Genomic DNA, 26,205 nt, shown 5'->3' on the forward strand with positions numbered 1-26,205 from the left:
CCAATGACCTACTTCGTACTAGTTCCGTAAAATTAATTCTTTAGCTGCTGACTACAAGATTTTTATAAAAATACAAATTTTATGCATTTTCATGTAAAATTCATGTCTATGTTTTTTAATTTTTATGTTTAAGCGAATCAAACCCTGAAATGGAAGCCAGAAAGTAACAAACTTCCTTGCATAATTGAAGAATACTTCCTTGAGTGCATGAATAAGCTATCCCCTAACCTTAGTGTAGACCTTCTGTGGAAATTCTCCATCCCTAAACATGTGTTTTTGTTCAAAGTATAGCTAGTTTAGAGTGCTTGCTTATGTTCCCAGTGCATAAGAAGCTTCCTTTCCTCCACCACCCCTGTGGTCCCTCGCCTTTCTTTTAGGTGCCGACTTCGCAGCCCACTCGTCTCTTCTCCTTCATGAATCCCTTGGCGGTCGAGATCTGGCTCTACGTCTTAGCAGCCTATCTCCTCGTCTCCTTCACACTTTTTGTGATGGCAAGATTCTCGCCATATGAGTGGAATAATCCACATCCATGCCTTGCCGATTCTGATGTCGTCGAGAACCAGTTCTCTGTTTCCAACTCATTCTGGTTCATCACCGGGACCTTCTTACGACAAGGATCCGGGCTTAACCCCAAGGTTTGTCCCTATAATTGTCAGAAATGGGAATGTTGGAGGGTATATCCCAGAAAAACTTAGATTCCCAATCATAAGTATTTTTGGTTGATTTTTTCCATCCATCCAGGTGGTTTGTAGACTGATTAAATTTCTGAGAAACCTTAATCCAAATTCTGGAAATAGTTCCAAATGTGTATGATTCACATGTCTCTTAATTATACTTTTTTCCTAAACTGCCAAATGTGTTTTTTTCATCAAAACAATGTTGAATTTCATGGTAGTTATCATTATCTTTACCTAAAGGGCTAATTGTTAGAGATGTTTTTCTTAGCTATTGTAGCCAATATTCCGGTTCTTTTGTTACATTAAATTCATGCTGGAAATATCTTAGAATTTCATGAAGTCAGGCTAAAATGGCAATACATTGGTCCCAAAAAATAATGTATGTAGAGGAAAGGACATGAGTGAATACACTTTCATTCTACATTCACTTCTAATTTATATGTGCCCATTTGTGAGTGCATTCTCCATTAATTTTCAATTCTGCCTCCCAGGTGGCACAAATTGTGTATTCAAGTTCATCATCACTTACTACCAAAACATCATAATAAGATGATTTGCACTGAGTAGAAATAACATCTTTAGCAAGATAATTTCTCACACCTTATTGTAAAAAAAACTGAGAAATATCTGGAACCATTAAGCAGTACTGAATGTTGTAAATACCACCTGCTCCTACCTCTACTACCTCCTTGACTTTCAGCATTGAACTTGAGAATGCCTTCAATGTTTTTTGTTTCTTCTCCTGTTACCTGTCTCATTCAATTTTTGTATCTCAAGTAGCACATTTCATCCTTGAAAGTGGCCACATGTTGTGCAAGGGGAATATTATGTAAGGTTACTCAACTTTCATGCAATGGAATTGATTTAATTTATTCGTTGAACCCTCCAAAGTAGACCTAAGAGAGGACCTATCAAATGCAAAGGAAGATCATTCATATTTTTCAGATGCTATAAAGTGCAGTACTTGTTAAAAAAGTGTTTTGCCATGTTAAGTCTCTAGTGAGACAGACTTTAAGAAATTTAAACTTCTACAAACCACTCTCGTGTAATCTTATAATTCAATTTACTCATAACTGTTGTATATGGACCTGAGATACCACTGGCAACCTTCCTCCTGGCATATTATGGCTAGAAGTAAACTATCCCCATCCTACTGCTAAACGTGAAGCTGAAACCCCTGCTCAACCTGTGTGTGAATGGGAGAGTGGAATGAAAACTGCTTCATGGAAAAATTTAGAGGATCCAAGGCATATTGCTGTGAATATACCACTTTATGAGTACCAATAAAATGGGAAAAATATTAATATGGCACATTTGAAAAACATAAACCATATATTCAGATATTCAATGGATTTGTATCGCAGTTTCCTAAAAGCGGTAAAAGCTCATCTGAATAACTGGTGAAATCATGTAGTTTGAAGTTTTTTGGTTATAGTATGTATTACCATGGAGCCAGAATCAGGTGAAGAGCATCTAGGAATAAATTACTAGAGAAGGAGGTCATGATCACACATATTCTAGTCAACTGAAGTCTCTTCCCCACAAATATTTGATTAGGTCTCAGAAAGCATGCCCAGCCGGTTATTTTCATTCATGAATCCACTTGCGGTCGCCATCTGGTTCTACATGCTAGGGGCATATGTCCTTGTGTCCCTGACAATATGGGTGGTTGCAAGGTTCTCTCCATACGAGTGGTCTGCTCCCAAACCCTGCGAGACAGCAGCTTGCGCAGCAGCGAATGCAGACCCTGTGTCTTCCACCTACCTCTTTGAACATGACCATGGTTGTTCCGGTGGAGTCGGTTATGGGGGCATTGGCAGTGGATATATGCTCGGCCTGGGTGATGGCCAAGTGGTCGAGAATGACTTTACTCTTGCCAATTCCTTTTGGTTCACCATAGGAACCCTCATGCAGCAAGGATCTGATCTCAATCCAAAGGTACAATTTATGCATCATAGGGTCAAAAACTATTTCAAGTTGGTGATTTGTAAATCAGATAGCCACAGGTTCCCTTCATTCTTAGCCATTGTGGTTGGTGAACTGTGACATGGCTATCTTAACCCAAGTTGGCTCGGCTAGCCTGCACTGTTTGCATACCTCAGTATATAAGCCAGAGTAATGCTTGCTTGGAAAAATGTAACATCATTGGTGAGTTTTATACCTCTTTTTGATAAGTTGAATCTGCTTTTTAACATCAAATTCAAGTCTATGCAAATATAATACCAAGGTTTATGTTTTTAAATTACCTCTCAAGTAGTGGAAAAGATATTTTGATGAATCCCAATTAAAAACCAGTCCATCATGCATATTAAAATTTCTCCAGGACAGCAAATTAACTTTAATTGGGCTGCAATTTTACTTTGCCTAATTTATGAAAAATTATATATTAAGGCTTATCCCTAAGTCACTAAAATGGTACCCTGCTGTATATTCATGCACTGTAAAAGGAAAGACTCAACAGCATATGTTAATCTCATTAGCCATCAAATAATATCATTTATAAATTTAAAGTAAGCGCCTAATAAATTGGACTTTTCTTATCTAAATCATGATCTTGAACCAAGGCATTTGAGTAAGATAATATAAATATTAATTTCAAAATATCTTTATTTTCTGAGATATTTTTTCAGGAAGTATTTTTAATTTTGCTGCAATGTTTATTTTCCACCATTATATTACTGATTTCCAAGATTTAATTACTTTATGACATTATAAGTACATATATGGGAATTATAGCTGGCTATATAGCCTTTTTGTACTACATTGCTTTACCGTATGATTTGCGTTGACATCTTACTTATCTAGAAATTCTATACTTATATAATTGTAATAAGCATTTCCTCCTTATATTGCCTCCTATGTTTGTTTTATACCCATTATTGTATGCTAGCTCACCAGATTTAGCACTAATACCTTAAAGGGGAATGGGCTTCCTGAACAATCTAGTCTCACATGAAGATCCTTTAAATTTATATACTTTGCCTCAGTGAGTAATACTTAAGAAATTTCATCTTATTTGCCACAAGTCAATCCCTCCTTCCAAATAGCTATATACTCTGGAATGAAGTTGTCCCTTGTTTTCAAGTTATTGTGAAAAATACAGAGATTAATCCAATAATAACTTTTATGAGTTTCACCTTTAAAAATGAAGTAGTGGCTTAGGTATTCCTGAAAACTGCATGCTATACGAATTATGAATGACTTAATATATCAGTAAAATCATTACCCTTGATGATCAAGTACTTTCTGACCCTTGTATTTTTTTAAGTTACTTTTGGTAATGCTTCTAATTTATCAAAGTACATATCATTTTGATGGATTGTTAAACTAGTTTATTTCATTTAAATTAGTATCCCATCACTGTGAATGAAGTATTTCTCCTTTGCATTTTGTATTCAATTTTTTTCAATTTATTTATGGTAAGTTGCCTAATTCATAAACTAGAAACAATCAACTTGCAATTTTTGAAAATGACCCTATGATGCCTAAATATGTATCTACCATTTTGCAGTAAAATTGTTGTTTGAATGGATAAAGCATTGAAAATGTTATTGGTGCCTATTCCAGTACTGCAAATGATACTGATACTGCTTTGTTTTTTCATTCCACATTACTCAATTTTTCCTATAGGAAAATTTACCTTCTTTCTAAGAAAGATATTCTTGTTGCCTCATTTTTAAATGTAAAACACATGTTTTTTGTACTACTATGAACATTTCTTGCTGTCATTTTGTTTTTAAGTTTTATTTTATAAAAAAAGATTTATTTAATTTTGATCTTGTTGACAGTGAGAAGTTGCAGCAGTTCAATGGAATTATTGTTGTTTGCCGTCAATATCCTGAGAGTTTAAAATCAAAGTTATTTATGCCTTTGGCCGAGCTGTAGTTAAAAACAGAAATTTAGGAACATACATAATTTTGTTTGAGTCTCGATGCAGAGTATGAAGTGAGAAGGAGAAAGAAATGTTCATAAAACATGTGGCAATCCCAGATATTCTACTGACTTGATATATTTTTTATTATGAACATCAGGAATACTAACCACTTTCTCAAACTCATAAATTCTTTTTTCCATCAATTTGCATTCTTTTATTATTGATTCTTTTACTTCTAGACGTATTTTTCTTCCAAAATTTTCAGCGAAAATCGTAAATAAGAGAGGAATAAGCGAAAATTATCTGGAATAGAGGTTGAATAGAGAAAATGTGATTGATCCCGGGAGCACCTACTTTATCCTTGTTGATCAGATACATACATATTAACAGATCCACAGCAGTTATAATTCCTCTTCATTCTGCTTCGCTACCAAATGCTTTGTTCACCCAATGCCATTTTTCTTACTTGAAAATGGAAAATCTTTTTCCTGTTCCGCTTACCATTATCTAGTTTTGATCTCCAGTGCTTATATACTGGTACATACTGCAAAGTATAGCGCAGCTGCTTTAGTGCATATCCTATGCTGTGTATGTATAATATCTCCCCTTAAAATTATTCTTTGGGCCTTCAACAGGCAGCAAAGCCCTGTTAGTTTCTTCTAATGGCTTCTTCATTAGCAAAAAAAATTCTTATTGCTACTCTGAAATCATTGCATATTTAATCATCTATTTGTTCTCAATTGAAAATTGTATATTTCATATCTCTATCATGTTGTTTCAAGTACTATGCAAGTTGCAACTATTCTTTTGGGGCATTGAGTTTTTTGCTTGTGTGATTCCAAATGTATCATGAAAAATTTTTACACTGTAATAAAGATATATTTACCAAGTAAGCCACAAAATCTTCAATCAATTGCTAAAAGGTTTACTTTCCTGTTAAAAAGTGGGTGCAAAGATAATTTAATTTTAATGGTATAAAAAATCATTATTTGGAAAATGGATTATAATGATGGAATAAAATATTTATTTCTGTACTTTTCATTTCATTGAGGTCAGTCAATCAAAAGACACAATTGATATTGGTGTGTTATTTGCATGCTTGAAGATTTTTATGCATGGCTTAATTTATAGCTCATGTCTCTTTTCTTTAATGAAAACAGGCTACATCAACAAGAATAGTTGGAGGCATATGGTGGTTCTTCACTCTTATCATAATTTCTTCGTACACTGCCAATCTTGCTGCTTTCCTTACTGTAGAAAGAATGATTACTCCAATAGAGAATGCAGCTGATTTGGCAGAACAGACAGAAATTCCATATGGAACTTTGGAAGGAGGTTCAACCATGACGTTTTTTAGGGTGAGTAAATTGAATGAAACTCATTTTTACATTCTCATAGTAATAGTTGGTTATTGTTATCTTAAAGTCTCTATCATTGGTCGGTGGGGTAGCCAGGAATTACATTGTGGGGGGTCCAAAACCAGGGGAGAATTTTTTTTAACACAGGTTACTAAGTAGAGGGTTTTAACCCTTTTAATGCCAGCCCATTTTGGGTGGGATATGTGAAGACTGCCAAGGCTATTTTCCAGAATTCTCAAGATTTCAGATTTTAAATAACAGTGGAACTTGGATAATTCGAGCATCAAGGGACCAGTTAAAAACTTTTAATCATCCAAAAATTCGATTTAAAGAAGTCCTTAACACATTCAATGCGGGTCTGATTTTCATGAACGCCATCAGATTCGGCTGATAAAATAAGAAAGAGAAATAGAGAGTGGTTTTCGCACCTTAACTTCCATTTAAATACTACTATTTTCAAACGGCACACAGCGGTTGAAAGAGGGGAGCTTGCTGAAGGCCATGCACACAATTGGAAGACTCGAAAGTGGATATTAGTCATGTATGGAGGAGGAGAAAGGCCGTCCGACCGGCAGAGCACATCAATTGACGTGCTCCGTATCTTGGCTTGGACGGGACCTCGTTAATTGACATGCTCTGCACTGAATGTGTTAATAAATAGGTCCAAAACAATTCATATTTCCAATCAAAACTCTTTATTGAAGTGACACTCTTGAAATATAAATATTTTGATTACTGCCTCTCAATAAGATTAAAGTAGCCTTACAACAGGAATATTTATTTCAACAAACTATGAAGTAAAGTATAGTAACATTTTTATTTTAACCCTAAAATGTCCTCAGCAACATCTGAACTGCTGTGCACTACCAACTTAACTTGTAATCGTGTACTTTTAGACAAAATGTCAAAATGTCATACTACACTGCTATAGAATCATAATAACCAAGGAGATTAAAAGCATTGAATACGAACTTTATCGACTAACAGAATATTTAAAAATAAACATAGAGCTCATGGGATGGCAACCATAAAAAAACCTACTGTCTTTCAAAAAAGGCTGATATTTTTGCCTGTTTCCTCGAATCAAGGGAAGGGTGAGTCATCAGACTATGCTGGCATGCATTTTGTCTAACACAAACCTATTGACAATAGCATTAGTAAAGAATATTTTTGGATAGATTCACAAATACCTTGAGTCACAGATTATAATTTATACCTTAATTTGATACACCAAAAATTTGAATTATCCAAAATAAAATTCGAATTATGCACAATTTTTTTAGAATTGCTTGAATACAAAATGCTCGCGACCAAGAGAAATATTCAAATGAAAGCATGTTTTGAATAAAAGAAGTTCGAATTATCCAGGCTCCACTGTATATCAGCTACTTTATTTCATTATTTACAGTGAAACCATCTTAGTAAGCAGCAGAGATAAAGCACATGTGTATAAATGAGACGGCAGCAGTTGAAAAGACCACAATCATGAAATAAAAAAAGTCAAATAGGTCGGGCCAATAAATCGGCCCGAGGCAGTTTTCACTCAGCCGGTGGCAGTATAAGGGTTAAAAAAATTTTAACACTTTCCAAAATTGAAAAAACTTCATTTGTCATAGAAATCTTTTTAAAAGTCATGATTTTTCAATATTTTGTTTTCTTTTATGAAGGAAATTAACCCTTTCGCGCCGAATGCCACACCTGTGCGGCGAGGATTTTCTTCCATAAACAACAAATGCCACACCTGTGCGGCGTTAATTTTCCTAACCTAAGCAACGAATGCCACGCCTGCACGGCACAGGTCGAAAAAAGTGACCATGGCGGACACAATTGACCCACGGACGCGGTCGCCCCTCGTGACCCGCCTTAGCGCGAGCCCAGTCCCATCTTCGGCCGCTCAGGTCGACCCTTTCTTATCCTCTCCATGCGGTCAACTACTGTTATTTGCAGTGTGTTTTCGAAAACTATATTTGTTGCTTACTTTTGATATTTAATGCTATAAATGAATTCATCTTTTTTTGCTGACCACATGGAAATTTCAAACAAAATTTTAACGTTAATATCAACGGAGTGATAGACCAACTAGAAAATATACTAAATCCGTCTATATCAACGTTAGAACTTCGTTTAAAATTTCTGCACGCTCAGAAAAAAAACACAAAATTCATTTTGAATGTAAAAAATCGATGCGAACAATAAGTATTTGCATATATTTTGCCCTAACATTTTAGCCAGTTGACCGCGGACTCGTCCTAGGAAGGGGCTTTTAATCCCTCTAGGGTCTGGGACAGAGGCCGAGGAAAGAGATTGGCGCCCCACTGAGTTGGGTCCAAAAATGGTTAGGGAGGGAACCACTGCCTTCAGTTGACGCGAAAAAGCTTCGTACAAGGGAGTAAATAAAACTTTCAAGCGACTCGTATTGAAGACGAATTTCCCTCAACGAAGGTCAGGCGCGAAAGGGTTAATTGTGTTTTCATATTCTGGGGGGTGGGGAGGGGTCCAGACCTCCCCCCTTTGCTACACCACTGCCATTGGTGCTTGATTACCTCTTCACTTAGAGTTCAGCCAAACAGATAGAGCTACACTTTGAGATCATTGCATAGAATATTTTTGAGTAATCTTGGTTGGCTCCAGAGTATTTGACAGACTGGTCTGGAAACAGACAGTTATCCAGCTGTTTTTTCCCACCAATTCCATAATGGGCAATTGACACTAATCAAAGCAGTGATGATGTTTCACAAAGCAAAGGGGTAAAAGTCAGCAGATGCTACCGCAACACAGTGTTGAGTGAATTGAAGTTGAACTCAGAGTCACCATACTTACTAGCAACAAAAGTCATTTTGATATCATTAAAAGGGATCTTATCTATATATATGTATAATCTATCAATAATTCCAGAGAACACTAAAGGCTTTTTCTTTGGTTAAAACGAATTATTTTCCCATTTGGAGAAGATAATGCTGCTTCCAACATGCGTGCATGTATCATTATTGGATGGATCAGCGAACATCAGCTGTCTGCTTGCTGTTTAACACCCACACTGTAGTCTGCCAGTCTAAATAGGAAGCCTTCTGTTTGATCTAGCCTTAATTATTTTGACTCTCCAAAACTTTTTAGTTCGTTGTAAAATTCTTTGTGGTCTAGTTTTTCAATGAAATAAGAACACGGTTATTTTGTCTTATGAGAATTGCATGGTATAAAGTAACTTGTATGATATTCACATAATGTGTAAGTTTGGCCCTATAGTTGAAGTGGTAAATGTTCTCTTTATCTTTCTTCTTCCATAGGATTCAAAAATTGGAATTTATCAAAAAATGTGGAGATTTATGGAGAGTAAAAGACCTGCTGTCTTTGTTTCTACGTATGAAGAAGGTGTCAAAAGAGTTTTAGAAGGAGATTATGCCTTCTTAATGGAGTCCACAATGCTTGATTATGCAGTACAGAGAGACTGTAATTTAACGCAAATTGGTGGCCTTCTAGACTCAAAAGGTTATGGGATTGCGACTCCAAAAGGTAAATGAAACTTCTTGAATTCGTATATATATATTCGTATATAGGTTTCATGAGAAATTTAACTCGCAGAAAAAATCTTTTATTATCAATAGCCATTTTTGCAAAACTTATGTTAAATTTATAGTTGATGTTTTTGTCCACTGAAAGGGAGGCTAGCCAGAGAAAAATATATATGGTGTTTATTTAGTGAGGTGGTACATTTTGAAAGGGCTCATGAGAGATACACTGCATCTCCCAAACAACTCGTTGACCTGCTTGATTGCTTGCTTCAGACTAGGTTGGATGACTTTTATTTTTTCATCAATATGAAAAATTATTTGTCTTGATTCCTGAATTAATTGGGATAGTGAATCATTAACATTCAGATTTGAAGAGTCTTGGGTAGCTCTGAGATAGCAAGAAAATTAGTATTTTTAATGGTTTTCAGAACATAATTGTGTCACAATTTTAATGTGCTTTACCAACATTTGAAGGTGTGCACTGCAAGCATTGATGTTATTTTTACCTTGAATGCATTTGAAAGTGCATTTGAATTTGCATGTCTGTAGCTGCATTGGAATCAATATATACCAACAAGGCTGGACTCCAGATCTCCAGATCAATATACTGATGTTTCTCTCAGGTGGTACACTCCATAATCCTCTTGACAACCCTTGAAGTACTGGCCCATCTAGGAACATAGAAAAGATATTTAATACAGTTGTCATTACATTCATTTTATCTTGCGTATTACAAAGACTTTTCTACAGTAATTTTTGTATTTTGATTTTATCTCAAATATGAGAAGACCTGTCAGACTCTTGTGCCCCCTCCCCCTCAAGAAAAAAATCCTGGATCTGTCCCGAGTAGGACTAAGAGGTTTGGAAGCATGAGATGCACCTACTTGCTAACTTTAGTCACAATCAGTGTAGTCCTATGGAAATTAGAGATGTGCGAATAGTATCCGCGAATACTCGAATACATACCTCGAATACCAGAAAGTATTCGATATTCGAGATCTCGAATAGTTATACCAAAGGTGCCGTCTCGAATACCTCGAATAATTAGAATTTCGCGTCATACACTGTCGCTCGCTCGTCGTTGGTAGTTGGCTCGGAAAAGGAGAACTTTAGTAGTTTAGTGCATGCAGCGCCGTTTTAGGCAACCTTACGAACTATATCAAATTCGCGGGTTAGAGCCGTTAGAGCGGTGAAAAGAGTTCGACGTGGGGAACCGAAATTGATCGGGTGAAAAAAATCCGAAAATCCCAGGTGTCCCCCATCACGAGAACCTCAGTGCCGTGGGACAGTGACATTGGCGCATTTCCCACGATCCGCTATCCCCGTCCATTCAGCGTTCGCCCCACCCCCTCCGACGATTTCCTCTTCTCCGAAATCAAACAAAAGGTCCCGACTCGAGCAGGGATCGTATTACGAAGACCTCAGCTTCGAAAAAAATATCAAGTTACCGGAAAATAATAGAATCGCGTTTCACCCTTCACTCTTTCTCCCCCACTGACCATTTTCCCGCATTCGTCTTTTGATAAAAATAAGACGAGGTGTTTACCATGTCTCCTTTGCGGCTAATAACGACAGGCAATTATTTTGAATCTTCCCCAGGAGATGAAACTACCACAAGGAGGAACTCAGTGCCGTGGGATGGTGACATTGGCGCATTTCCCACGATCTCCACTATCCCCCTCCCTTCAGCACACACCCAGCCTCACCCACTCTGAGGATTTCCTCTTCTCCGATATCAAACAAAAGATCAGACCTCGCGCAGGGATCGTATTACGAAGACCTTAGCTTCGAAAAAAATATCAAGTTACGCGAGAAAAATAATAACGTGTCTCGCACCCACCCCCTTTTCTCACCCGCTGACCTTTTTCTATCTACCTGCTTCGAATTTCCCCCTTACTGGAGGTCAACTGCTGCATGAGTCATCTACTAGCCCGAAAGGTGTCTATCAATGACTTTCGGCAATTGATATTACACTTTTATTGGATTGAAATATTAGTAATATGCGCGTAATTTAAGAAAGAATAAGACCAAACACGACATATTTATGGCTTTATTTAAGCATTTTACGCAGGAAAATAAATGCCGGAAAGACGAAGAAATACGACGGGGGCTTAGCATTTTGGCGTAATGCTCAAATAGGGTGCTTTCCTTTTATTTTTTTATTGCCTAAATCGAAATATTAATACTCCTGGAGTACGTATTTAACGCTTTTAGATTTTTATAGGACGATATCTATTTTTCGCGATTAAATTAAAAGTGAAAATTTTCCATCGTGCGAAAACGCGATGCGTTAGTGGGAATGATGGGGAAAGGTCCGTGTGACGCATTTCTGGTTCCCCCTCCCACCTTGTGAGGTGACCTTGGGCGAGGCTCTTAGCGCTGATACCTTACCAAACCTTACCTTATCAAACGAAGAAAACTTTCCGACCTTAGCCAGTTTTAATAAGTGATTACTAAGACATGTTTCCCTGAGCTGTGTGCCTCATGCATGCATTGGTAACGTCAGACGATGTAAAACTCCTATCCTTTCGTGTAGAAACTAGGTACCTGTGATGTCACGTGGAGTGGCATCACATGGGTGCCAATCTGGCCTTTTTCAAATGAGGATAAAATTGACCATTGCCATTGGTCTAGACCGGTATTTCTAGAACCAAATAATTTGTATATAATGAATACACCAATGGTAGGTAACGAATCACAATCTATGCCTTTCATTTTCTATGATGAAGCAAACTACCCTATTGTTTACATAAAAGTAAAATATTCCATTAATCAGCTAAATTCCTGTTTGAATCCTTTAAAGGCAATCACAATTACTCATCAAAATCTTGGGTTTCCTGCTGCTTAGGCGACCTAGTCAAACATTCTCACATTCATAGTTTAGTATTCGAGGTATTCGAAATTCGAGGTATTCGAAATTCGAGGTATTCGAATATTCGAGCAATGATTTGATATTCGAATTCGATATTCGAATTCGAGAAATCTACTATTCGACCCATCCCTAATGGAAATGCATAGGGTACAGACAAACAGACATCCTCTCTTATACATGTTTAAAGATTTTGTTATATAGGTTATCCTTGGTGTATAATGCTGAGTAGCTAATTCAAGCTATTGTATCATCTTCAAGCAGAAGAAAAGCTATATTCAGCCAATGCTTTTCCAACTTTGGGGTTTCATTAAATAATTTCTGTTTTCATTGTCATGTATGCATGAAATTATTAAGGATTTATGCTCATTTTATAATTTTTTTCAAAAAAATATATTTAATCCGAGTTATAAATTTCATTTCTCTCTTTTGATAAGGTTCGCCATGGAGGGACAAGATATCATTGGCCATTTTAGAACTTCAAGAAAAGGGTATTATTCAAATTTTATATGATAAGTGGTGGAAGAACACTGGAGATGTTTGTAATAGGGATGACAAAAATAAGGAATCCAAGGCCAATGCTCTTGGAGTTGAGAACATTGGTATGTAAAATATATATCTTAATTTTCTTTTGGTTTTAGTGATATATTTCTGTCAGTGGATAAAGAATGAGAATTTACTTTTATGGAAAAATGAGCATAATTTCAAAGTCAATTATGTAATGAACCCTATCAATGTCCATGCCATTGTGTATTAGGGTTTTTGAAATTATTTCATTCATATTATACCCATCACTGTTTATTTTGTATGCTCATAGTAGTTATCTTGTTATTTTTGCTACATAAGCATTGTCGCAACATCTAGATTGGTTATTAATTAAGAATGAACAATACTTATATTTAAGACCAATGAGTTTAAAAATTTTAGATCGATGAATAAAAAAAAATTATTTATATTTGTTGGGTCATAGTGATCATTTGCATTTTTAACTGGAACCCAGCTTCACATCTAAATTAGTCAACAAATTCAAAATAATTTCTTTGAAATGCATTAGTCCATGAATTTTACTGCAATAATAAATAGTTTACTCCACATGTTTTTAGGTCCATATAGATATTGTTTTCAAGAAAAAGTTTGATTTTATTCTCTTCCATTCTATTTTTACACTTCAAATTTCTTAAATCCATTTCATTGTCATAGTTAGATTACCCATAATCTTATTGTTATTAACAACTCTGCCTTGCTTCTGTTAGTCAGTTAAAAAAATTTTTTCTATGCCTGTTATATTCTTTCTTCAGAGATTGCTTACCAGTCATATAATATTATTGTTAACAATTATAATGCTGAAGCTTATTTTTTATCTTAAGTAATGACCAATCTAAGGGCTACTTACATTTGCATTGACTACATTATTATTAAAAGCCATTTTTTTAGCCATATTGGATATTTACTTTCCATCATAGGTGGTGTTTTTGTTGTTCTGCTGTGTGGACTTGCCCTGGCAATTGTGGTTGCAATTCTTGAATTTTGCTGGAATTCAAGAAAGAATGCTCAGACTGATAGAGTGAGTAATGAAAATTTATTGCTTGTATTTCTTGCTTCTTGACTTTTGTTTGTATAATATGCATGCTTTTGATAGCACAAACGACCCTTACATACCACTTATCTCTGGGGCCAATCGTTTGAAAAAGGAGTGTAGGCCCACCTATGATTTTATGATTTTCACAATTCCTAATGCATGACATCAGAAACATGAGCCTGACAAAACTTATTAACTCTTAGAAAGCATATGAGAAAACAATTAGGATTAGAGGCATTTTCCAATAGTTTATCATAAATTAGCCGGCCAAATTTGAAGCATGCGACCATTCCCCTTGGAAATTAATTCCTCAACATTTTTTATGAAGTACGCTATTATAATTCAGAACTTGTTCTCCCTTATCTCCCATCATTTGATGACATGACACAACCCCATTATTAGTAATGAGATGAAAAATGATGAATTATGCATTGAACGAGCATGTACTACCATCCATCCTCTTTTGAGTGCATCTTTGGCCACTACAATTTCTCTTTCCCTCTCTCCCCCATTACCCCTTCCCCTCCTGAACCTCTTTCCCCCCTTTACCCTGGCAACAACGATCTCTTTCTCTCTCTTTTTGCACCCCCACTCCATTCTCTTTCTCTCTATCAGCAGTCGGCCCAAACAAAACTCCATCGCCCTCGTCCCTCCGTGCCTGGATCCTCTGCAAACGACGAATATTTCTACTAGACAAAACTTGTGCGCGTGGTGCATGAATAACAAATCCTATCACCACAAAGCCATATGTTTAAAAAAATATTCTCCTCTCACATTGTCATCACACCTATGGATGTGTGGCATGGCTGGATATCCTATCCTGAATTTTGTGGTTTTTTGTTACGAGGCGGTCGCCGTTGACAAATTCAGTGGGTTGTGGATAGGAGGCTGTAGTTGTTTGTAAGGGATGAATTGTGGTGACAGTTTTGCCAACGATTAATTTGCAAGAGTGGCACTGATGCTCAGCTAGATTTTTTTTCGTGAGAAATCTTGACACAAACTTTAGGGATGTAGAGATCACTGCCAAAAACATGGCTGACATTTCGCCGACGAGGTTCTTCACATATATATATTAAAGGTTCAGACTTGAAGAAAATTTCATTTTTTTTAATGATGGCAATTATCTTTTAAAAAAGTGATAAAATATTTATAAAAATGGTTTTTACCTTTCTAATGTAATTATTCTTTTGCTGCTACTCTACCTTACTATGTTTTCATATCAGAAATTTTTTGGGTAAACAGCAATACAAAACTGAGGGAGTTTTCAGTAAATCTAATTTTGAGTCAAGTTTTCCCTGCTCCCAATCTCATTTTCATACTCCATGAGAAATCTAGATTTGATTCATGAGGTGGCAAGTGATTTCACTGTTTTTATACATAGAAATTTTGTACATTGATATGAGAAAACCCCCCTTTATAAACAGCATTGTAGTATAAGAAAGTATTGCAATGAATTCGCTCTAGATACTTCTTCATTGCATAATTATTTATCTTTTAATCAAAATTGGCAGCTAGGCTAGTCGGATAAAAATGAAATTTGTGATACAATATTTTTACAAAGACTTTACCGTTCAACCAAACATTTGATTCGTTACGTAAGTTTTATAATGTATTTTTAATAAAAGTTTTAATTTTTAGGTTACTGGGCAAAACTAATTTGAATTTTAAAAATCATGCACAATTCCGCAAGAAGTTTCAAGACGTGAAAGAAATTACTTGTTTGAAGTAGCCAGTTAATGTTAAAAAATTACACTGATATTTATTCTATTTGATATGCTTCAAATTTATTTTAAGAAATAGAACTTTGTTTAAATTTTGAGGTTCTTCATGAGACCATAGAAAGTTGTTTGAAAATGTATGAAAGGAGACCAAATGATGTATCTAAGAAAAAAATATTTTATAAAAAACATTTAGATGGAATTTATAAAAAAAACTTTAGTGACTTTATTAGGTAGTTTCATTAAGCAACGTCTTATTACTGAGACCATGATCTCCATTTTCAGTCAATGATGTACATATTAGGAGAAAGAATTAAGAATTTTATAATTTATATTGATTTCAGTGTGCAGGCATACTGATCAGTATGAAGTATTTAAGTATATTTATTATTTTCCACATTAATATGCTCTGAAATAAAGTACACTTTAATTGGAGAATATGAATGATTAAATGGTAATAAGATAGTTGAGCAATACAGTAGACCCATTTCAAAAAACATTTTTTTCATTTTGAATTTTTTAGTTTATTCTTCAGCCATTGTGTTCATGAATCATCTGGTGAGGAAAGATTGTTCATTATAACAGATCATCATTTACTGGGTTTATACAGTTACTGTTGAATAAAAATTTATCGGCTGTTTTCATCTCTAAGACTGAGGTATGTTCTTTTGAAGAGAGGGTACATTTTTTGGGGGGTTCATTTGGAGAGAGTACACATGGTTGCATATCTCCAAACATTTATGGGGGTTTTAACCCCTTGGCCCTCTCCTCTAACTCGCTACAGCCGTTGGTTATTTGTGATGCATAAATATGTATTTTTTTGCCTTGCCTTTCAAGAGTGTTTAAAAACTCTGATCATTGACTAATATAATGACTAAATGCATAATAGAGCTGATGAAAAGGCGACTATTTATGTAAAGTATTTACTTCAGATAGCTGAATTCATATAAGTTTTCTGATAAAATTTCTTGCCAAGAATTTTAACAGAATTAATTTAATAATTGTGTGGGTCTACTGTAATCTGATAATTGATAAATTATTAATAGTTTCATGTGCACAAAATATCATCCTTGTACTTCAATTTTTTCATATGATTTAAGAAATGATCTCCGTTTCCATTATCTGGAAATTTCAATGCAACCAATCACATTCCACTAAGTAAAACAAAAATGTTAAACTTTTGTATCCCCGTATAACTTCAGCATTAGTAAACTTTGGTGGATGCTGGTAATGATCACATGTGAACTATGTACATTGTTGCTTTTGTGACTGAAAAATCTTTATAAGTTTCATGTCTGTGATAAATTGGTATTGTCCAAGTAAAATAATATAAACAAACTACATTGATATTTTCCTCTATTTTTATTCATATGCATAAATTTTATCCATCTTTTATGATAAAATAGGCTAGTCTCTTGTCTAAGTCAACTGGGTACATTTATGTTGTCAATTATGATTTGTGAGAGTTTTATTATTTCAATAACAATAATTTTGGATGCTTGAACATATTTACTACTTTATTGATAAGCATGACTAATTTTCTGCAACCTCTTGAGCCTTGTTTTAATACAATCCTGAGCTTTGTGCTTATTTTGGATTTCATGGATGATCTTAAAAGTCATTTTTAATCCATTTATTATCATTTCATCAAAACAATTACATAATATTTTTTCTTTAAATAAAACAGAAATTAAAAGTCATTGTATTTATATTTAGTGTGACTTCTCATTTTACAAGTGAAGTGTGAAAGAATTTTGCCTAAGTATATCTGACTCCCTATCATGTCAGGACAAATCTTGATAACTAATTAATATCTTAGTACATACACCTAAATAAAAAATAAAAAATAAATATTTTTAAATTAGTCGATATCTTATTATTGTTTGGATAAACATACACTTATGGCGATTATAAGTAAAATAATTTCCTAAGGGATATAGCAGAAACAAATATCTCTAATACATATAAGATTATCATTACAGAATTATAATTGCAATGGAAATTTAATGACAAATCTAGCATCAATTAAAATGGTTAGATTGCCAGGTATGATATTACAAATAGCTACATAATTTGGTAATCCTGTGAAGGGATAGGTGTGTCTTAGTCTGAGTCAAACATATTGTTCACATAGAGATCCTTAGCTCTGATAAGCTTCTATCCAGTGAGTGACTATTTAAAATATGTATATTGATGTGATAAGTCTTCACCTGATAGAATGGTAATAAGATTCATTTTAGAACCTTGTATGCTATCTGGAAATATTACATAATGAACCAAGGATAGGAAATACTTAATCGTTTTTAGGATGGAAACACTAAAATGGTACATGACACTCTAGTAATTTTACTTTCAATTGTTAGTAGAATCATGGAGCCATACTGAAATTGGGTAAACAATTAAAAAAATATCGGATCCTCACTTGTATGATAACCAAAAGGATATTATGCAAATTATAACACTGGATTTGAATGTAATTTTACAGAAGCATGAAATAAGATATTATTTTCATTCCTTCTCAAAATGTACTTTTAATTATTTTGTAATCACATTGCTTATGTAAAATTTAAGATATAAGGGTATGAGGATTCAAGTCCTCACACCTCTTCATTCATATACAATTACATATAGTCATATACATATACATCTCCTCAGGCCATCATTAAAACAGTAGCATTTCAATGGAAAAAGTAACATTTTAGAATACATTAACAATCGTCATTCTGTTCAATATGAGACACAGTAAAAAATTTGGACTGTAAATTAGAAAAGCTTGAATGAATATGAATTCAGGGCTGGTGACAACTGAAGTTGTGTTAGGAATTAGGATAGGTCATTGAGGATACATATTTATTAGTTTTAATCTAAATGAGATCATCTATTTAGAAAATCCTTGAGTGATAATTAGAGTCCTGAATTGCTTTATATCAAAGGTAATCCAACACTTAACCCTTGTCAAATATGGCTAAAATTATTAGGAGTATCATTTGTTTACCTGCTAAGTTAATGTTTTTGAAAATAGGCAATCCAAATGTCAATTTAAGTTATGATGAAAAATATTTCTAAAACTAGTTTTTCAATTGTCTTATGCAATCTACTACTGGGAGGAGAATAAATATTTACCCGCCAAGAGATAGACTAAGATTGACAGCGCTGATTCATGTCCAGGAGTCATACGATGATGTAGAGTGACTTAAAGGTTGTATGAATTTCAAGGGGCATCAAGTTATTCCATCTAGTTGAAAAGTTAGCAAAGTAAACAATATTAGATGCAAATCACCAAATTATGGGAGGACCTCAAAGACCTTTAAAGAAAATAGCAAAAAACAAAAGTAGAAAGCACAAAAACCATTTTAACAGAGAGAGAGATTTTTTTGAATAGGTACATATATATAAACAACATTGACATGCAATGAACAATGTCATTATGTTCAGGAAGTCTTCAGCAGCAGAGAGAATCTATTGGTGAAAACATTTTTAACACTTTGCGGTCCAATTTTTTAAATTCAAGTAGTTTGGTCCGAATTAATTTTTAGGATACAAGAAATAATGGACATGATTGATTGTTGACCTATTGAACATTCTTATTTTACTGTTTGAATTAAAAATCTACTAGTTGTAATATTATGCATGCTTAATCAAAGAGTATATTCTTTGAATTCTTTCAATGAGTGCTATTCCTTGAAATATTGCCCTTTTGATGTCAAACTCAACTTGATGTTAGACCTTATTACCACAAAGAGGGATAATATAAGACGACCTGCTCCCAGATTTTGAGGGTAAGGCCTAAGCCACACTGCATTAGGTCCTGATACTAAGACTTCCCATACCCACAACAGTCATAAAAGGGAGAGAGCAAGAACTGGGATATTTACGGCATTCGTTTGCCTGTGTAAGAAAATCTCTAGTGGATATTTTCGGCTTTCGTCTCTCAGGTCAAGAAACATACTCCCGCATATTTCTGGCGTAGGGTTAATTATTAACCAATTGAAAATGTTTTCTGGAAAATTCCACTCAAGCTCAGTTTCAATTGACTCACTACCTGGGAGAAATTACTCCTGCAGCTAATTTGCTAATGCCACCACAGGGATGTAGCCAGTACTTCACAGGATGCTTGGGAGACATGCGGGTTACCTGTATTCATATTTGTTGTCAATTCGCATGCATTAGAAAAACATACATTTCAATAAGTCATCTATACATTTTGTTTGCATAGTGCTGAAAGTTAAATTTGTCATTCATTCTTGGCCGAAATTATGATATGGAAATTTGAGAAAATGGAGAAGATAGATGTCCCTAGGCTAGTGGTCTCCTCAGCAGATGTATTGCAGGTAGTCACCTCTACGGAAAATATTACAGATGACTGAAGCCCCCAAAGCCCCCCCCCCCCTGGCTACATGCCTACACTCATTGAAATCATGCAACCTCTCTGAAAAAGTCATGCAACTGGACCCGAGTGAAACCCTTCACTATTACCTAAGCGCTTTGTAGGTTAATAGCTATTCTTCTCCTCACTTGTGACTGCCAATGTCAATTAAAAAATGGTTTTGGAGATATTTGCCATTGTTAACTTTGATTTCCAGTCTTTGGTCAGTGATAATTTTGAGTATGAAGGCACTTGGTTCCCCATCCATCAACCATTTTCCTTTTCGAAATCAATAGCTAGTACATATATTTTATAATCATTATAGTTACACATGTGTTACCAAACCACAGCTAGGGATCATATCAGATGTTAGTCTCCTGATGTAATAGTCTCCAGAAGCTAATGCAATAGTGTGATTGTACTATCCCTCTGATAATGTAAAACATGAAGAGTATGCGAGATGATAAATGTGAAATTAGTGATAGAAACCATGTGTTAACTATTCCCAAGTGTTCCTTTGTGTTGAGAAAATTTTGGGATTATAGATGTTTGCTAGTTCCACAAGGGCCCTCTGCAACACTTTCACTACAACAGTTCCAAAAATAGTCAGGCACTTGTTTTTGCATTAAAATAAAGCATCAGGATCTGATAGTTCCTAGAATAGATTTAGCTATCAGATATTCCTTTAAAACTTTGAGCATGACTTTTAAATGTTTTAACATCAATGAAAGATTTAGCTGTATATATGTAATCAAGAAATTAAAATTGATGATAGACACATGTTACTGGTAGGTATGAAAATAACATTCCAAACTATTGATTACCAGTTTTGCCATAGCTAAAAGTTGTACCCAATGCACAGCCCAAGTGGTTATTGCAAAAAATTATTTATTATAATGCCATCAAAAAAGTCACCTTAGCCATTGGTTAGCTATTGAAATTGCTGAGATTGTTAAATATTCATCTGACTGTCACCTTATAAAAATTCCCTAAAAAGGTATTTATAAATATACTTAATTAAGTAATATAGAAACTAATACAAAGTCATTGAAAGCTAGGGCTGATTCTTTTTTGTGGATTTTTGCCGTTGAAAATTTTGCCAAATCATTTTAAAATGGTATTCTGATTAAAAACTTTGAATTCTATCCTCTTCTTTGAAGGAAACCCCCATCTCTCGAGAAAGTTTTCACATTCATAAAAGCTATCATAAGAATTTCTGAAATTTAAGGGAAAATAATCCTCAAAACAAATTTTATATAAAAAAAATACACAACAATGTACAGTAGGGATGGATCTATAGGTCACTTATTTTTTAAATATCTTCATCTGATGAGTTGTACTTCTCCACTGTCATTACCATCCATCAATAATGGTTCTCACTTATGAACTCCTGAATTTCAACTCACATAACACTTTGTCTAGAATCGATACTTCCTAGAAATTATATGAGGAGAAGAAGTATGCAGTTCTTATCACTTCTGTTGACACCAAATACACAAGAAACAATGGCATACCTACCAATATGCACATTAATCCTTAAATGAATTCATCCTTTCAACTGCCATCATTCCTTTTTTTTACAACTCTCATTTGCTTTGACTAATTATTGTATATTAATCAGGAGATAAGTCATCCTTAGGTTTGGAGTCTTCTATGTTTACCTAATGGTAAACCAAGGTTAGCCATTCAGAAGTATTTAATTTTTCTTTGGCCTGGAATTGATATCAGCTCGTTCATCATTTAAGAAATGATATTGATCCTAATAATCAACTAGTTAAGAGTGGTTCCTTTCAAGGATGAGTTGGTTGTGATTGTGGTTCAGTTCCTGGTATTGGTCATGGTTCCCCAGCTGGCACAGACCTCTAAATCTCTCCTTTGCATGCACATCCCCTTGAAGATGTAGATACAGGCATGCTTCCTTCCATGCAAGGAGGCCCTCTGTATGCATTTTCTAGTCTAAGTAGAGGCCCAAAGGAGGTTCTGTGGAGCATAGCGCGTCCACCATGCCCCAACTTCACAAATGGAGGCAGTGCAGGCTGTGTCGGCAAGGTCTTGGTTCCAGTTCTCATTTTATTGTTATCCAAATTGCACTAAACCAATTTTTATAAATGGGGCTTTATACTTATGGGTTAATTCACCAATTTTATTTCACTGCCTATTGTGATAGAGTTTGAAAATTTAAGGGACCGATTTTTTTCCATTTTTCAATCCGCAGTGCACTTCTTCAGGTATTTTCAACGAAAAATGGACATTCATAATACTTTCTCAGATATGTTGATGATGCCTCAAACTCATTGGGTGATAGTTGCTGCTTCTCTGCTATGCTTTATCTTTGTGTGGTGCCTTGCATATTCACTCTAGTGACAGATTCTTGTCCTCAATGAAAAGTAATCCCTGAACGAGCTAATGAACAACCACTCTATTGACATCACCAACTCATGAAAAGTGAGCAGCAAATGCTGCATTTTTTTTATTTGAAACTTTAGTGAGAATGACTAAATGAGGGATAATTTTCTTCATTTAGTTTTAATTTAATTATCTTATGACATAACTTAACTTAACCTTCCATCTACCAAAGTCTTTTTGTGAATTTCAACTTTTGGTCGGAGTGATGGACCCCATTCTTGTTTTTTGTGCTTATTTTGTTTGACTTCAGTTTTGATTCTCCAGTTAAGCTCAAGACCTGGTAAAACCAAGAACTATAAAACAAAACTGACCCGTCCTTAGCTCCATTTCTAAGTTCTATCTGACTGTTTTCGTATGGAAAAAGGCTTACACACAGCATCCTATGGTCCTAACAGTACTTAAAAGTTAAAACAAAATGCAAGTCTCTTAGGAAATGATGCCAACTCTTACAATACTTTTTCAAGGTACCATCCATATAGTGCCCTTCCCCTGAATCTCTTCATTCAATTGGTTATTCCATTCATGCAGTAATCATAGGCTCCATCTACAAACTTCCAAACTTACGCCCCCACAGCCTCCCTCAAGAAAATCCTATATCCACCAGTCCTTTTAATGTATTGGCCTTTGCAGCTGGCTTCTTGTGCTATTATACATTGGTCTCAGCATTCTCCATTATTAGTAATGGTACAGGATATTTTCACTTGAAGTATCCCTTCTGCCACTTGTGACTGGAAACCTTCAAATATCCTGAAAAATTTTAGATTCAGTATGATCTTGAGGCATAGGAAGGAGCAAAGATATTTTATTTTACATGAATCCCAAACACTTCACATAATATCTCAATCACTTCAAATTATACCTTGGTAATTGATGGCAAAATTGGCTTTTAATGGTAATTTCCCGTAAATTGCATTTGAAAGCCACATTAATATACAGGATCTAATGGCAGCACTTCATCAAGCATAGAAAAAGTGCAGATTAATGGTTGAATATACATAGGTCATCTTGACAAATTCATAAATGATTCAAGTCATGGCATAGCAATCATAATAAAAAAAATCTTAGGCTCTTGGCCAGATTACTGTTTGAGTGACTTCTAAATTATTGATGTAATTGAACTCAAATCATGTTAGTTACATGACAATGATTCTGCGGTAAGCTCAAACAGCTGCAAAATATACTACAACATGTATGTAAGGATTAAATTGTCCTCGTACTTGGTACCCTAATTTTGCTTTTTGAAATTGAGGGGTGTCATCTTTGATAGCTAACTTTTTTTGATTAAATGCAAGAAAAGTATTTGTTCTGAATAGAACTGTGATGACTGTATGAATAGAGTTATTATCCATAAGCGAATAAAATTATTTATTTACTAGGATTTGACTGGAGCAAGGGAAGTAATGCCTTAGTTTTTTGTTTGAAATATATCCTCAATGATTTGCTGGTTTTATAAATTTGTGAATATTGCCTTAGAATCTAGGATAGAGTAAGTTGTTGGCATATAATCATATTGATAGCGTGGGCTCAGAGCAAATAATGAACATGATCTGATGTATCAAGGTCATCTGATACATCAAAGGGGGTTGATCTCATATAGTTTTGGATAGATAGATTTCTAAAATACCATCCATTTCACGAACACAGTCAGTGTTCAATGCAAAGGCTGACTTGACATGTGATGATAGAGCTCATCCTAATTTAAATTACAGGAATATGAATAACTTGCAGTCAGAGTAGGAGAGCCAGATTCTTTCCCTAGGTCACTTAGCACTGCAAGGATTACATATTCTTTGGGAGTATCCCAAGGCCTCATCCATGATTTGAGCTCAGGACTCCACCACTAGGCTACCACATTCCCTTGATCCAACTCATGGCCTCTCAATTGTTTTTGTTTCTCAAGAATTGCATTTAATGATATGAAATCATACCAGAAACAGCACCATCTATCCTCAGATGGAATAGATCGATAATATGATTCAATAATTTCCTAATTCAGTTACGTGGCTGATCGAAAAATTTATTCTATGATTTACTGGAAACTTTTTTTATAATTTTTCTGACATCTTTTATGTTAAAAGCTCTCTTAAACTAATTTCTTCCTCCTAATCATTTTCCATTCTTTTTTCAATATGCCACTATCTCTGTGTCACTCGTAATCAATTCTATTGTATTTTTACGTACCTCATGGTGAACTACTTTCCCCAAACAAGCTTGTACTTGTAAAATCCTGTTTCTACATGCTCATCCATAGTGTTCATTACAAATTTGTTAATGTGTCTTTTAGGAAATGAAACATATTTAAGAAAAATTAAGAGAAACAAAAGTCTCCATTTGATCAGAACACAAAGTCTTTGTTTTAATCACTTCTAAGATAATAATAATTACCAGGGAGGAAATTCTTATATTTTTCACGTATATGCATCACTTTCTAGTGAATTAATTATGGCAAATTCCCAATCCATTATTAGACAATTGTTATTATCCTCCTATTAGGTTAACTGTAATAACATTGTCAGCAATGGTTGTACCACCCATCTGAGTTTTCTCATTTTTAGATTGTTTTTTAAATTCTTGGGAAGCTTGGCTAGCATTTGTATCTAGTAGTAAATGAGGTTGCAGTAGGTTTGTGTGCCAAGCTATTTCAATGGCAATCCATACAAAAGCTGTGGCTTTGGGATATGATGGGTACTAAATTTTCTATCCTTTTACTTGCTAGTAGTAGTTACAAATCAAGTATTAAACTTCAATCTGCAATTTAGTGGCTAATCATTTTGCTGCAACTATGTGACTTTTCTAGGCTTTCTAAAAACTTAGCTATACTTTGAAGCCATTACTGTCTTAGTACCTGACATAATTTAAATCATAGCAACAATTACTTAATTTAAGCTTCAAGTTTTATTAATTAATTATCATCAAAGTTTTCACTCAAGAACCAACTCATTCCATACAAAAACTTTCATGCAGATTTATTTATTAGGCCTTTGATTTAGTTTTTCATAATAATCAGTAGGTACCACATACTGCTATCAAGTGCTTATAATGCTGTGTTTTTAAAGCAGATTGAACATTTTCACATGTTAAACATTTTCTCTATGAAAAATTACATTTTATTGTACTCTCATGATACACCATCTATTTTTAATATTGCAGCACCTCGTTGCATTGCAGATTCCAGCTTTTTCTGGACTCCATGCCACCTGAATTTTTTGGAAATTCCAAACTGTCTGCTTAAGGTCGCATTTCCATCTATGATAAATATTCCATGCATTATCATTCTCTATGGCCATAAATTCTTGCAGTGGACACCTTTGTCCAAGCATACTGAAAGCAATTTATTATTGAAAAATCTTGAGAAAAAAATGACGGCTCTAAATCAACTCTTGTAGACTAAATACCACATGTGTACAGTTAAGAATAGACACAAAGATGTAATTACAAATGCAGGAGACTATCATTTGTATTCTGGAAGGGAAACTCAACCCATATTGTCTTTGATGTAGCAGGAGCCCTTTTAGCACTAATAAGAAGAACAGAGGCAAGATAATAGCTATGATGTGTATGCTTGCTCTTTTGTTTTTTAATGTTTTTGATGGAGTAAATTGAAAAAAAGGCAGTGAGCATTCTTGAGAAAATACATTTTGAACCGATGATACATAGAAATCAGAGAATCAGGGAGAGTAAGCAATGGCCAAAGTTTGTGACTAAGGTGTCTGATGTCACTCAATGTGTTAGCATAGGAAGTGGTAAGGGAGGTGTGGGAAGAATAAGATGTTGGAGGTGAAGTGTGTAGATTGTAGGCTAAAGCGTGCAAAAGTATGTAGGTGTAGGTTAAAGTTAAGAATTTGATAG

The 26,205-nt window shown here is 34.7% G+C and overlaps 1 protein-coding gene across 4 annotated transcripts in view; it reads left to right on the top strand.

Annotated features, from left to right (window-relative positions):
• The window catches only part of LOC124160610 (glutamate receptor ionotropic, kainate 2), a 1,073,818-nt gene that overhangs the window by 1,025,234 nt on the left and 22,379 nt on the right, over positions 1-26,205 (top strand). For 2 of the 4 annotated variants that reach the window (XM_046536502.1, XM_046536505.1), the window contains exons 11-15: positions 2,235-2,615; positions 5,712-5,909; positions 9,194-9,419; positions 12,725-12,889; positions 13,751-13,851. In XM_046536502.1, the coding sequence (XP_046392458.1) occupies positions 2,235-2,615; positions 5,712-5,909; positions 9,194-9,419; positions 12,725-12,889; positions 13,751-13,851 (1,071 nt within the window). Of the gene's footprint in view, positions 1-377; positions 636-2,234; positions 2,616-5,711; positions 5,910-9,193; positions 9,420-12,724; positions 12,890-13,750; positions 13,852-14,481; positions 17,207-26,205 lie in introns of those variants that run through there. The other 2 variants (XM_046536504.1, XM_046536503.1) reach the window with 2 other exon arrangements.

Source organism: Ischnura elegans, chromosome 6 (genome assembly GCF_921293095.1).
Source record: "Ischnura elegans chromosome 6, ioIscEleg1.1, whole genome shotgun sequence".
In the NCBI taxonomy this organism is placed as follows: domain Eukaryota; kingdom Metazoa; phylum Arthropoda; class Insecta; order Odonata; family Coenagrionidae; genus Ischnura; species Ischnura elegans.